This window comes from Spermophilus citellus, assembly GCF_964194105.1.
Source record: "Spermophilus citellus genome assembly, chromosome: 19".
NCBI lineage: Eukaryota > Metazoa > Chordata > Mammalia > Rodentia > Sciuridae > Spermophilus > Spermophilus citellus.
The window spans coordinates 860,224-874,086 of record NC_138201.1 but is presented as its reverse complement, the minus strand read 5'-3'; the positions used below and the strand labels follow the sequence as shown (position 1 = coordinate 874,086).

The following is a 13,863-nucleotide window of genomic DNA, read 5'->3' as shown; positions in this document are numbered from 1 at the left end:
CCTGTGCAAGGGCTGGGGGGCCTCCTCCCCAGCAGCCCACCCGTCTCCCCTCGCTCCTCACCACAGTGCACACTGCCAGCTGCTCCGGCCGCACACCAGCACGTGCCACGGGGACGCGGTGGTCTTCCCTGTGAAGGGGCCACCAGGGCTGCCGGCACCTCTGCTGAGACTCTTCACCCTGGAGCGGGCTGCTCAACGTCTGCCCGTCCTCAGTGAAGCACTGGTGAAGGTCCTGGGGGTGGCGAGGGTGGTGGTCCCTGGGTGGAAGAGAGAGTGGAGACTGGAAGAGGCTTAAACCAGGTGTTCAAAACTGCACAGGAGCAGGTGGCCGGCGGAGGGCGGGATTCAGTGCTGTTTCCCTCCCCGTGTTCCGTAAAGCTGAGTGTGAGCCTCAGCCAGAGACAGGGTGCCCGGCATCCCCCCGGGGGTGGCTGAGGTGACCCAGGGCCCAGGCGGTCAACAGGCAGCACCATCTCAGTGCAGCTGTCCTGCTGCCTGGCCATCCTTGAGGGGGCTCACAAGTTCAGACCACTGAGCAACTTAGCAAGGCCCTGCAGGGAGCTCGCTGACTGAGCCTGGTGTACCTGAGGAAGGCAGGCCCCGCAGGCGGCGTGGGACAGTCTTTGTCCACGACTGAGTCCCGTCCTAAGCTCGGGAAGTGATGTGAGATGACATTTCATTGGGCATCTGAGTCCTGCTGCCTGGTCCCCATTGCAGGGTCCACCGGGTAACCACAGGAGGGTCCCAGGGCAAACCTGTAGATAAGGCAGATTGGCTAGCCACTGCTTCCTGGGGACACCCCTAGGGTACACTGCTCATCTTCAAGGCCTCCGCCCTCGACGGAGAGCCAAAAGGGTGGGCAGCTCGAGTCTCGCCGCTCTCCGGGCAGTGGGATGGTGGGCACAGACGGGCAGATTCTCAGAGCTCTGGTGCTCAGGTCAGGGCTTGGCTGGGGCTGGCCTTCTAAGGGGTCTTTCAGGCAGGTGACATCCACTTAACTTCTGTCAAGAGACGTTGATGGAAACCCGTGTTTCACCATCTTGGTGAAGCTCTAGGGCCAGCAGCCCGCAGTGGGGCGGGCCATTCCCTGCGCGTACCCCCACGTCTCTTGACTCTGTCCTCAGTGCTCAGATCCAGGTCAGAAGACTTCAGACTCCTGAGTAGTTGTTGATCTCTGTGCGTCATCTGAAGGAAGCTCTTGTGCATTTGTTTGAGGGCCGGAGAAAACACTCCCGCTGTCTTCACAATGTGGATGGTTGGAGTGAAAGGAGAGAAAAAGGCAGACTTACCTGAGAGGCCACACCTGGATCCCCAGAGCGGAGCCTGCTGTGGGACCTGGTGTGGGTGTCCTAAACCCAGCCACCAGCTTCACCTGTGCGTTCCTCCCCCTTCAGGAACCAACGTCCAGGAGGCTCAGAACAGACTCAGGAACAGCGGCCTGCCCATCACCGCCGCCGTGGACCTGGAGGATGCTGCCAAGAAAGCCGTGGCCAGTGTGGCAAAGAAGTGACCCGCCTGTGACCCTCTGAGGGCGTCCCTCCCCACTGTGCAGCAGGGTCCCGCCCGGGGAAGGGGTGAGCAAGAAGGGTAGAAGGTCTCGCAGCTGCTCTCTCAGTCACCACGTCTGCCCAGCCTGGTCTTCCCCAGCAGCCCCCCATGCCACGCTCTCCCCACGTGAGTGCTCAGTGGGCCCGGACGGCCTCACCACAGGCCTGGTTCCCGGACCCCGAATCTCACCTCACAAGAACCCACAGGTCACCAAGGTCTGGGGCGGGATTCCCTGTAGCATCGGCCATCAGGGGTACAGGGGGACATCCAGGCAAGTAGCCCTGACGCCCGGTCACCAGCACAGCTACAGTGTCCCCCGGAGGTGCCGCATAGTGCGTCTCCACATTGATCCACCGTGCTGGCTTTCACCGTGGCCTGACTGTTGAGCACACCGCTTACCTCTCCCTGAGGCCTTACTCGTGAACTCCCAGTTCAGTGCCCAAGCTGGTGCGTGCCGATGCTCACGGACCCTCCGACCCTCCGTCGCTGCGTCCTGGCAGATGACCCAGCACTGAAGGTCAGACTGGTACTTCTGCAGTCTCTCTCTCCCTCCGTCCTCACCCAGGACCACCAGCCGAGGTAGAAAGGTGGGAATGTGGGGTTTTCCATTCCGTCCATTTTTGTGGTGGGAAAAATTTGAATTTAGTTTTTGTTCAAATTTTGGTAAATTTTTATCTGTATGCAATTTTAAATAAAATCACGTTTCTCAAACTCTAAGACGTGTGCTTTTCTCATTTTAGTCGATTCTGTTCCTTGAACAATTTTTCTTTTGCTGAACCACCAGCACTCATGCCTTAGACGCTCACAGCTCCAAACTGCAGAGTCTCAGGTACTCCTGGGTTACTCCACCTCCCTCAGCCTCTCCCGTCACTGATCCTACAGCAGAAGATGATTTAGTGAAAAAATAGGAGTATCTACCAAGCAGGAGCCGGGAAGCGCCTGAGCGGCCCCGACAGGCCTGCCCTGGGCTGGGCCGTGCAGGGTGGAGGAGGAGGGGGCTCCTGCGCGACCAGACCCTGCCTGTTACCGGCTCTCCTCCAGCCGGGCCTGCGGCACCCACTGCCCTGCCTGCTTTCCAGCGGCTCACGCTGCTCTGTGAGTTTCCATGTGGACAGAATGCCAAGGCCCCCGTGAACACCCGTGGGGGAATCGGCCTCTGGCCTCTCAGCCCTTCGTCCCTCTGTGGCTTCACAGGTTGCTAGTGGGTGAAAACAGTAGCTCTGCACCCTGAGATGAGGTGACTGTCGGCCTGTTGGAATTTCTGTCTTCACCCAAGGCCTGTTTCCCTCCTCATGGACGTACTTCCACTCGGCCAGAGGGGACGGAGGGATCCAGTTGTCCTGCAGTCGTCCAGGGAAAGGGTGAGTAGCCAGCAAATAACTTTTGCCTCTCAAGTGGACGTGGGTGGTCAAGGTCTTCCAAGGACACCTTGGGAGGCCATGTGCTCATGCGGCTCCAGGGCACCCAACGCTGGGTGGCGTTGTTCCCAGGAACTGCAGGGTCCCTGCGGTGCCGATGGAGTCAGATGCAGGCTGTCCCCTGGGGGCTGTGTGTCTCCTGCACCACCGTGCCCTGGACTTCAGACCTGGAAATAGAAGAATATCTCCCCTCACATCGGGCCGCTGGGTTGAAACCTGCTCTACTGTGGCAAGAGCGTCCTAGAAAGCCGGGCCCGCCCTGGTGCTGCTCCGTGTCCGGGAGCTTACAGAACAGCACCCACTGCACCAGGACTGCTCGCCGGTGGTGCCGCTTTGCTGGTCGGCTGGGACGCTGCAGCCTCTACAACCTGCCTCAGGCTCAGAGACTGAACCCTGGCCCTCCCATGACCACTCCATGTCTGAGTCGATGAGCTCTCTGTTCAGACTCTGGTGGTGACCACAACTTAAGCTCAGAGACCAGGAGAGGACTGCTCTTGGGGCTGTAAAAAATGTTTTCCATTGCAGATCAGGCCCAAGGCCACCAGGACCGGTCCCTGCTTCTTAGCCCAGCTGTCTGCAGGCCTCATTCTCAGGTGGGCTGTTTCCACAAGGTGGCAAGTGGCTGCAGGCCACCCCAGCACATGCCCTCTGGCTGAGCATCAGCAGAAGAAGAGAGAGGGAGGGAGATGGTTCGGGTAGGAAGAAGGAAGGAGGCTTGTCTCTCCTGGGGATTCTAAGAAGCATCCCAGATTTTGCTCCTGATGGCTCTGATGACCACTTGGGAGTCAGAAACCTAATCCTGAACCTGTCTGTGAGCTCAGGGTGCTGTGCTAGGTCCTTCTTCAGGGTGGCCTGAGGCTGAGGAGGGCCTCACCTGACCACCCTGCCTAGACAGGAGGACCTGGAGCCCTCCAGGGGAAGGGCACATGAGGAGCATCAGAGCCTGCTACACTCCCCTGCAGGGCGGGCTGGGCGGGGTGGTTCCTGGGTGCTGCCTGGAGTGGTGTGGTCTCCACTCTCCCTGCTCTGGGGGTCTGTTTTCTCACAGGCCTGCAAGTCGCCAGGTTTCCCTGGAGGGGCTGCCTGAGCTGTCCCGCGTGAGGCTGCGTTTGTCTTGAGCGCTGGCACTCACCTGAGCTACAGTGTCCCCCGGAGGGGCACCAAGGCCTCTGCTCCACAGCAGCTCCAGGGCTGGTGAGCTCACGGTGAGTCGTACAGCAGGGAGGGTTTTCAACAAGGCTCGGTGCAGCGTTTCTGAGTAGTTCTTCACAGTTCGTATCTGTGTCCCTCTCTATGGAGGGGAAAAAAATAAAACTCTTCTTAAAGAATTTTATTTATTTTTTAAATTGACAGCTGTCATAAAAATAAGAAGAAAAATTATTTTTCATATGTCTAAATCAGACATCTAAAAGTCTAAAGTGATCCTTTATAGAATACATTGTACATTCAAAAATAAAATAAGCAAGAACACATTAATAATGGCAAAAAAAAAAGTAATGTGTGGAAGAGTAGTTGTGTTTTCTAACATGCTTCTGGGTCTGAGGTGGCACCCGAGGCTGAGGGCAGATTTCCTGGGACAGCGACACCCACTTCTCGGTAGACCATCTGCTAAGGCAGCCGCAGGTGTGATGGAAACCTCGTGGTCTGGAGTGGCTTCTCCTGGGCCTTGCAGGAAAGCTTCACCACCCCTGCTAGGTGAATCGTGGACAAACATAGAATCATGGCCACCAAGACAGCAGCCACAGATCATGGTTTTCAAGTCTGGGGAAAGCAGATGGAGGCCTTAAAGTGAAACAGAGGTGGGAAGAGTAGGAAATGGGATCCTCACTCTATTTAAACCCTGCGTGGACCTAGGGGTCTACACAGGCACATCCAGGGAGAGCCAGCGGGGGGTGCTGACCCCGGGCCTTCACCACGGCTGGCTGCTGGCTTCTCTGCGTGCAGGTGCGATGGAAGGGAGCTGAGCCTCGAGGGGCTGCACTGCCAAGCTGCCGCAGCTGTCTAGCCTCACACCTGCACCGGGTACTGCTGAGTCTGCCCCTGGAAAAAGAACACCAGGGGAAAGTGACTTTGGTGCCTGCAGTCCCCACCTTCTTGGGATGGCGTCGGGAGGTGGCACGGCTCCCCTGGAGTTTCTGCACTTCAGCTCTTCCTCCAGTCTGTCCTTTGCTGTCCAGCAGGATGCTCCTGGTGATAGCTGGGTGAGCACCCACACTTTTCAGGACCCAGGCATTCCCCACTTGTGACTGGTGGGCACCAGGGGCTGAATTTTGAAGGCTGTTTCCAATCACTGAAGCGCCGCAGTGACTGTCGGCCACCACACCGTGGGGAAGCCATGACAGCTGGGAGAAGCCTGGTGCGATCCACAGTGCTCCATGCCAGGGTGGCAGTGCCGAGGGAGTAGAGTGGGGAGGCACAGCAGCAGGGAGAAGACGCTCCCACACCAGGGTGGCCCTGCAGGGACAGGGGAAGCCACAGCCAAGTTGGAGGTGTTTGAAAGACTCCATGACACAGTGGTTCCTGGAACCTGGGTGGGTCACTAGAACCCAGGTGCTGCTTCCAGGACGGACGGGACTCAGTGTCCTGATGAGAGAGCGGCCACACGGACACCCACAGGCCATACTGAGCAGATGCGCAAAGTGTTCTGTGGGAACATTTCCCAAGAGTCTGCAGCCAAGGAGCCCTTGGTCCCAGAACCAGGGCTGAGGGACACTGTGGGCCACTGCTGCATCTCACTTCAGTGCAGTGAGTGGGACCGAGGACTTGGGTTCTGCACCAACAGGGGAGTGTTGTGTACCCGCTGTGCCAGGTAGACACATGCTCATGTGAAAAGCCGTCAATGGCACAGGCCACAAGAGAGCAGTCAGAGCCTCCAGGACCATCTTCAAAAGATGTTCCCATACGTGTGCACACATGTGCACACAGGCACACACACATGCATGACGACACCCACAGAAAGTTGGCCCTGAAGATATGAATGTTTTTCACCTCCTTTGTCTCTGTGGTTCTCATCTGAGGGCGGGTTTACTACCCACCGTTCCTTTTTCTCCAAACCTGGGCCATGCTCTCACTGTTGGGGGCACCGGCCAAAGGCACAGCATCTTGCAACTGAGACCTGCAGCTAGAAGTGAGCCCAGTGCTGGTGATGCCAGGTGAGACCCTGCCTGAGCCGAGGGTCCTCACTTGCTGTGACAATTACAGATTAGTGCACAAAAATACAGTCATCAAAGCAAAAAGCACTACAACCCAGAAATCTAGAAAACTTGTTTCATTAGATAAGTGTGTTAAACTTTAAAACAGATTCATTTACACATTGCCCTAAGTGCTTGAATCGATTTGCACTTGTTTCATGTGGTGATTGCTGTGTATAACAGTGCGTCGTTCTGACGTGATCACACATGAGTGAGACAGGATTGTCTCCATTTCAGTCTCCAGTCTGACTGTGAAGACTCAGTAAGCTACACTGTCCCAATAACACTGCTTTCTGGAGGGTAAACATCACGTTGTAGGAGACAGTGGCCCAGGTAAGTCAGTTGTTGGGCTGGTCTGCTTGGGTAACATGTAAGATGTCCACCCCCTTTTCATGCTAGTGTTACAGAATACACACTCCTGTGATCTCAGGTCTTAATTGGGATATCTAGTCCTCAGTGTGGGTGTTTCATGGATGCACACCCAATGTTCAGCAGTATTGCGCACTGTTGGTGATGTTCCTTATGCTATTTTGACTCTTAAACCCTTGAAGGCTGCAGCTGTGTTCCAGTGACGGACATGGCTGGTCCTCCTGGGGTGGGGTGGAGGCACTGCTCAGGAAGAGCCCCGGGCAGAAGGACCACCCTGTGGCTGGCCCTTGGAGGCACCCACCTTCTTCCCAGCTGCAGCAGAGCGCTGGGGCCAGATTCGGCTCCCGCTTGTCGTCACGCCCCTGCTCAGGCTGCAGACACTGCTGGCCAACTTCAGGTTTTCCTGAGTCCTTTGAAGCCAAACTTCTCCAGGATCGCTTCCCAGAATATGCCACTTAAAAAGGGGGCTTGGAAATGTAGCTAGTTAAGTTTAATTCAAACAAATGTTTGCCTAACATCTGCTGTCCCTGGCAACAGGGCGGCTCCAGGGAGAGAGGAGATTCATGGAGAGGGTAATCTGGACATGCTCGGAACTTCCCACCACAGCCTGAGAAGACCTGGCCAAGGGGTGGAAAGAGAAACGCCAGGAGCCCCGACAGCAGTGCCTGTCAATGCTGGACACGGGTCCCAGGTGCGTGAGCTGAGGATGTTACACCTTGCGGGCGGGGCTTGAGCTCTGAGGATATTCGTAGATTGAAGATGGTTTAGAAGTAAACGATTGATTATGTTATGGATTCCAAGCCCACTTCCTAAACTCTTTGTTTTATTTATAAACTATGCTATTTTCACTAATGGATTTTCTTTTTTTTTTTTTTGTATTGGAGATTGAACCCAGGGGCACTCAACTACTGAGCCCCAGCCCCAGCCCCTTTTACTTTTTATTTGGAAACAAGATGTCACTAAGTTACTTAGGGCCTCACTAAATTGCTGAGGCTGGCCTTGAACTTGTCCTCCTGCCTTGGCCTCCCAAGTCCCTGGGATTACAGGTGTGTGACAGGACGCCCAGCAGCAGAGGACTTAGAAGTGTCCTTTGGTTCATGCTTCCTGACTTGGTGAAACCCCTGTAAATATCCCAGCTGTCTGTACATCTTCTCTTCTTAAGCACTTGTTTTCAGTTGTGTGGTAAACCATCTCAGGCGCTTAAGTCATTTTCAAATCTAATGCGTTTGATCACGTGTGAAAAGCAGTCTTGCTCATGTCCCTTCAAGGAGCCTGCATTGTCTGCTTGGTGGAGTCCACCTCCCTCGTCCTTGTCAACCCCCGACATGGGGGACTGGAAGCAGGCTGTGGGCTATGGGGCAACGGCGGCTCTGGCTCCATGTTCGTTAGCCACAGGCCTGCTCTGGGAAGGACCAGGGTGCTGCACCTCCGCAGGGTGGGGCTCCTGGCCTCCTGGCCCACTGCCCATGCAGCTGCACTCTGGTGCTCAGGCCCTGCTCCGTTCTCCACAGAGTTCTTGTCTTGGGTCATGTGAGGCTGGGGTTGGGTTCTGTGGTGTCTCACCCTCGCCAGCCCTTCCCACCCCAGCCCATGGCCTGCTGGCCCCGTGTCCTGCTGTGGCTCTCAGCCACTTCTGTGCTGTTCAGAGCTGCTGTCTCCAACTCCAGAGCCCCTGCCCTGCGCCCCGAGGGGCAGCCTGTCCAGGTTTGGTTGGTTGCAATATTCTTCAGTCCTGGTGTTCCGCTCTGGTTCTTTGTGTCTCCTTTCTTTGCTCACTCTCCATTTTTCCTCTATTTCAAGTGTATTTCACGATGGCTCAGTTTTTCTTGCTGATTCTAGCCTTGTTGCATTTGTGGCTGTGAAACGAGAGATCAACCTCAGGCATAGTTCTGTAAGAGGGCTGGTCTGTGGTCTCAGGGGACCTGCAGGTTGTGTTGTAGATGCCTCCTGTCAAGTTGCAGACGCTCATTCTCTGGCTGCTTCTAATTTGCTGAATGTTTTTGCCAGGACTGACATGGAACTTGTCAAGGGCAGTCCTACATCTGTTGAGACAGACATCATATGATGTTGAATGTTAAAGCATCCCGTGAGAAATCCTATGGGCTACGATATTTTCCATTTCATAAGTTCCTCAGGTCAGTTCACCAGTGTTAAGCCGGTTTACATCTGTGCTCCCTGGGGAGCTGGTTTGGAAAGTTCTTTCCTTATAGCCTATTTGGCTTGATATCAGGGGAACCTTGGCCTTGTCAAGTGAATCCAGAGGTCATTCCTCCCATGTCTGCAGAGTTTGTGTGGATCTGGTTCGATTTTTGTTTTAAATGGTAGCTTTTACCTACTAACTAAAGCAGTAGTTTTTTATGTGCAAAAAGGTTTTTAGTTACAAATTTAAGTTGTTGATTTTATTGTTTTGAAGTTGAAAATAAAATGACCACTTTTATAACACAGGAAGAACAAAGGAGAACATTTTCCTTAGGCAATGCTTATGATTCAAAGAGTCTCAGCAGACTGTAACCCCTACTTTCTCCCCTTCTAATTCCCTAGGAGCACGAAGACTCACTCTTCCTTCTAGTGACACATTTGAATCACTCGTCAGTCAGCACTGTTCTGTGATTGTATGGGGTTCGTTACTTAAACCTGGGCTCCAGTTGACATTCTTTCCTAATAGATTCCATTCTCCATTCATCTCAGCAAGCACGGTTTTTTTTTAATTGAATGTAGGGGCTGTGCGCCCCTTCCTGCTGAATGCATGCGCATGCAAGTGCATGGTCCCACAGAGTATACGCACACGCCCTGCCCTGCTGATTATACGCATGCGCGGTCTCATTGAGTGCGCGCATGCGCTTGTGTTCCCGCTAGGTGCGCGCGTGCGCGCGGTCCCGCTGAGTGCGCGCATGCGCACGCGTGGTCCCGCTGAGTGCGCGCATGCGCACGCGTGGTCCCGCTGAGTGCGCGCATGCGCACGCGTGGTCCCGCTGAGTGCGCGCATGCGCACGCGTGGTCCCGCTGAGTGCGCGCATGCGCACGCGTGGTCCCGCTGAGTGCGCGCATGCGCACGCGTGGTCCCGCTGAGTGCGCGCATGCGCACGCGTGGTCCCGCTGAGTGCGCGCATGCGCACGCGTGGTCCCGCTGAGTGCCTCTGAGTGCACGCCTGCATCCAGTCCTGCTGAGCGCAGCTTTGGCCCCTGGTCCTGCTGCAGGCGCTGTGGTTGCCTGGAGCAAAACCAGTCAGTCACACTGCTCCTGCAGGGTGGGGGCGGGCTCTCACCCACTAGTGTCTGTTCCAATGTGCACACGGTCCACCGGCCTTAAATATACAAACAAACCAAATGTTAGAAAACCACAAAGCATAATAATACTGAATGTTAATGATTTCAATTCTCCAATTAAGACATAGGTTAGCAGAATGGGTAGAAAAAGGCGGTCCTATAGCTGTCTTCAAGGGACTTATGTCCTAGCAAAAAGATTTCCACAGGCTGAAGGAAAAGGGATGGAAAAAATAACTGTGGAGAGGGATCCTGAAAACAAGCAGGAGTAGCTCTCCTGAGACATGGCCACTGTCCACCCTGCACCTCTCCCCCGGACACTCATCCTCTGTGCTGTCCTCCCTGATCCTGATAGACATGGAGTTGCAGTTTTCCTCCTGCCCATGGTGATGTTTAAAACTGCAACGAACGTCATCCTTGATCTTGGTTAACAGTCTCCAGTTCTCCCATGGAGATCACAAATCTGGTTTTTAAGAGGCCGTGCTGCCTCCAGCCAGGGCTGCTGGTCCCTCCTGGTGGCAGACTCAGAGAAGGTGACATTCTCCTCTGTTCACCACACAGACCCCAGGCTTTTTAAAAATACTGTTATGAATGTCTGGGCTTCACTCAGACTTATTTGCAGTCAATTAATGGCCCACCCTAGCTTACACTTAATCATAATAAATGGAACCCTTTTAAAGGAACGTTTAGGCAAGGAACAAGATCTATGCTGTAGTCAAACACCCTCAGTAAAATATGAATCTGTAAACACTGGCCTGTTTAATGATCACTTATAGAAAACGCATTAATTAAGATGAATGGTGGTGTTTTCCTGTGGCAAATTGTTTCTTCGTGGACAGACACTCTCCCTGAGGGAACTGTCCAGGGCCCCTGTGGAGCTCACCCCTGCTATGGGCCCCCGCTTCCTTAGGACCACTGCTGTGCAGTCACAGAGCTCTGCAGAGGGGGGGCTGGAGAGGCTGAGGGCAGGGAGATCAGAGACCGCCACCCTGCAGAGCAAATAGGAAGTGCAGACTGCCTGCACATGGGTCAGCAGCCTTCCTCCCCAAAACTCCACATAGATGTCCATGGTCCTCCTGAGAGAGGCTGAGTGCTCGTTGCTCAGTCCAGGAGATTGTGGGGAGTTAGAGCACCCTCTGCTCTCAAACCCCTTTTTGAAGAGCAGTTTAGATCAGGCTCTTTGCCTCTGTCTTGTTCCCCCATCTTGCCATGGCTTAGAATGAGAAAACACATTAAAGCTACCGATGACACACTGGGCACGGTGGTGCACACCTGTAATCCCAGCTACTCAGGAGGCCGGGGCAGGAGGACGGTATGTGGGAGGCCAGCCTCAGCAACTCAGTGAGACCAGGCCTCTGAGGTCAAGGTGCCATTGACTCCAAATGCCTTCATCCAGGTTGGGCTTCCTGCTGCCTTCTGAGCTCCTCCCCTGGAAAGTGGCTGACTGTGGTGTCAGTGTCCAGTTGGGGGTACGAGGTATTAGGGGACCATGTGGCACAGGCACAGTCCCTGGCGGCGCCAGGTCTTCGGGCTCTGGGGTTAGTGAACTGCCTGCTAGGGAATCATCATGAACCTGACTCCATCTCTCTCTCCAGACTCACGAGAAGATCTCAGAGGATGTATTTTCCCTGTGCATGGAGGATGTCATCTGCAGAGGACATTCCTGAGTCGATTTCGTGATGTCCCAGCCAGACTCCCTGTGCCGTACACACAGTCCTGGGCCATCTGTAGCTGGGGACAGTGCTCTCCAGATGCACACCAGATGGACACATGGGGTACCGGCTGCTGGGTTGGAGGCTTCTCATCCTCCGTCCCAGGGGCCCCTCTCGCAGCCCTTCCCAGGCAGCCACCGGGATGGAAAGCTTCTCAGTTACTTACTCTCTTTCCTTTTAGCCAAACGTCTTCCATATACTAAGAGATCATTTCTATTTTCATCCCTGAGAGTGATATTTCCACATGAGCAGCAATCTTTTTAAGTACATATTTATTTTTCATCTTGAGTGCAGCAGTCTCGGGCCTTCAAGGTGAAAAGTACGATCTGAATCATTAGAGTTTGCCACTCGACAGGAATCTCCATTTGGTGAGCGGATCGATTTTCTTGTTTTTAGATAAGTAGTTCCATGACATGTTTGGTAAGATAAACAACAGGCGCTTGCCAGTCAGTATTTTTGAATTCCAATTTCATAATCCATAGCGTACTTGCTGAAGATGGATGAGGAAGGAGAGAAAAATCAAGTACCCTCAGCATCGAATTCTCTTTCTGCCTCCTATTCACATTTCAGGGCTAAGGAGACTCCAGATGGTTTTGTCCAACATTTTCATTTTTTCTTAATTTTCTGCCAAGAGTTGTTTGGGGGAGCCACAAATTCATGGGAAGTCATAAAACCTTCCCGACTTTCCACTGTCGGGTCTCATCAAGAGTGTGCGTGTACCTTCAGTATAAAGACAGTGGACGCTTCATCTGGCGATAATAGGCGAATGTGACATCTCAACCCAGAGCCTGCGAGAGCCAGCACAGCACCATCTGTCTGCTCACTTGAAACAGTCCCTGGGACGAGGAAGCCCAGCTCTCGAAACGAAGTCATTTAACTCCAGTTAGTTGCTCAAAGAGCCAGTCTGGCACGTCCAGAGGCTCTCAGATCTGCCAAGAGGTGCTCACAGTTTCCGTGTCCCCCTGAGTATCAGCCTGGCCAGCTCTGGGTGGGTGGAGGCTGCATGTGCTCAGTGACGGCGGAGTCCCTGGAGTCCCCAAGCCTGCTGGCGGCTGGCGACCTCCCACTGTCAGCACTGCCCGCTGTGCTCAGAGGTTTCCTTCCCATCTTGACCGCAGCCCTGAGGTAAGGCTTCTCCACTGCAGCCCCTGGGGACACATCTCACGGGCCCGAAGGGGTTTCTGCCTGGTAAGTTCCTCGGGGAGGACCCGCAGCCCTGAGCCCGGTCGCCTGGCACTTCCGTCACATGATCACTACCTGGAGCTGTCTCCAGGGTCTCGTCCTCACTGATTTCTGGGGGAATGGTGGCTGTCCACTTCCTTAACTCCACAACGTTGGTCCAAGTGTTTTATCTGGATTCTTGACCGACGTGCTCTCATGGTCACCTGCTGATCTGCCAGGTTTGTCCCTGGATGCCAGCAAGTGAGCCTCCTAGGCTGAATGTGGCGCCTCTCGGCCTCCTCCTGCCCCAGGGCTTCTTCGTCCTCTGGCTTCTTCCCATGTTTGACACGGGGAGACACGAAGAGGAAACGAGAAGGACAGAAGGGGCCAGGGAGCTAGTCCCTGGCCTCTGAGGCGAGCATGGCCTCTGTGTCCTCTATGCCCAAGGAGAATGTCTCCCTGGGGCCCCCGCTCTGGGTGTGGGAAGGGCCCTCTCCCTCACCCTTGCAACGCCACCTTTTAAAAATGGTTTTCTGTAGGTTTTTCAGTAAATAGTTCCTATAAAACGAACCCTGCTAGAGTCACCCCACGTGTACCGCTCATACTGTCTCTTGCGGGAGCCCAAGGTACACTCCTCGTCCTCAGGACCTGGTGCCTTGCGGGTGGCTGTGTGTGGCTCATTCGTAACGTCACAGGGTCATATCAGCCATGCAGACCCATCAGAGAGCAGAGTGTTGCCATTGAGAGTCACTGGACCAGGACTGGCCATAGAACACCAGCACAGAGAGAGAGAGACAAAGGCACGCTGGAAGGAGCTGGGGACAAACCCAAGACGTCCAGAGTTGGCCACTGGCTTCTGACTTTGGCAGGAACACTAGGCAAAGGATGGCTTTGGATCTCTGGAAAGAAGGTGAGCGTGCCTTTTTGCAGGACATCCTATGGTGGGACGGCTGCTCGGTGGCCCCAGAGGAACTTGGAGGGAGGGAGGGGATTCTCCCGAGATCATGGAATAACAGCTCCCACCACGTCGGCCAGAGAGGACCCGAACTTCAGGCTTCCAGGGTTTCCTGGATGGGAACTTCCGGTCTCAGCGGGATGAGATGGTACCCACAGTGCAGCCAAATCCCAGGCTCTGAAAGGCAGAGAGAGGAGAACCAGGCCCTGAGAGCCAGCGTGACGGGATGACGAGTTCCCCACGTA

At 54.5% G+C, this 13,863-nt stretch overlaps 1 protein-coding gene across 1 annotated transcript in view; it reads left to right on the top strand.

Annotated features, from left to right (window-relative positions):
- SUCLG2 (succinate-CoA ligase GDP-forming subunit beta) overlaps positions 1 to 2,265 on the top strand; it is a 182,167-nt gene extending 179,902 nt beyond the window's left edge. The window contains exon 11 of the mRNA XM_081276034.1: positions 1,395 to 2,265. Within this exon, the coding sequence (XP_081132160.1) occupies positions 1,395 to 1,510 (116 nt within the window). The 3' untranslated portion in view covers positions 1,511 to 2,265. The remainder of the gene's footprint in view (positions 1 to 1,394) is intronic.
- Positions 2,266 to 13,863: the final 11,598 nt, after the last annotated feature.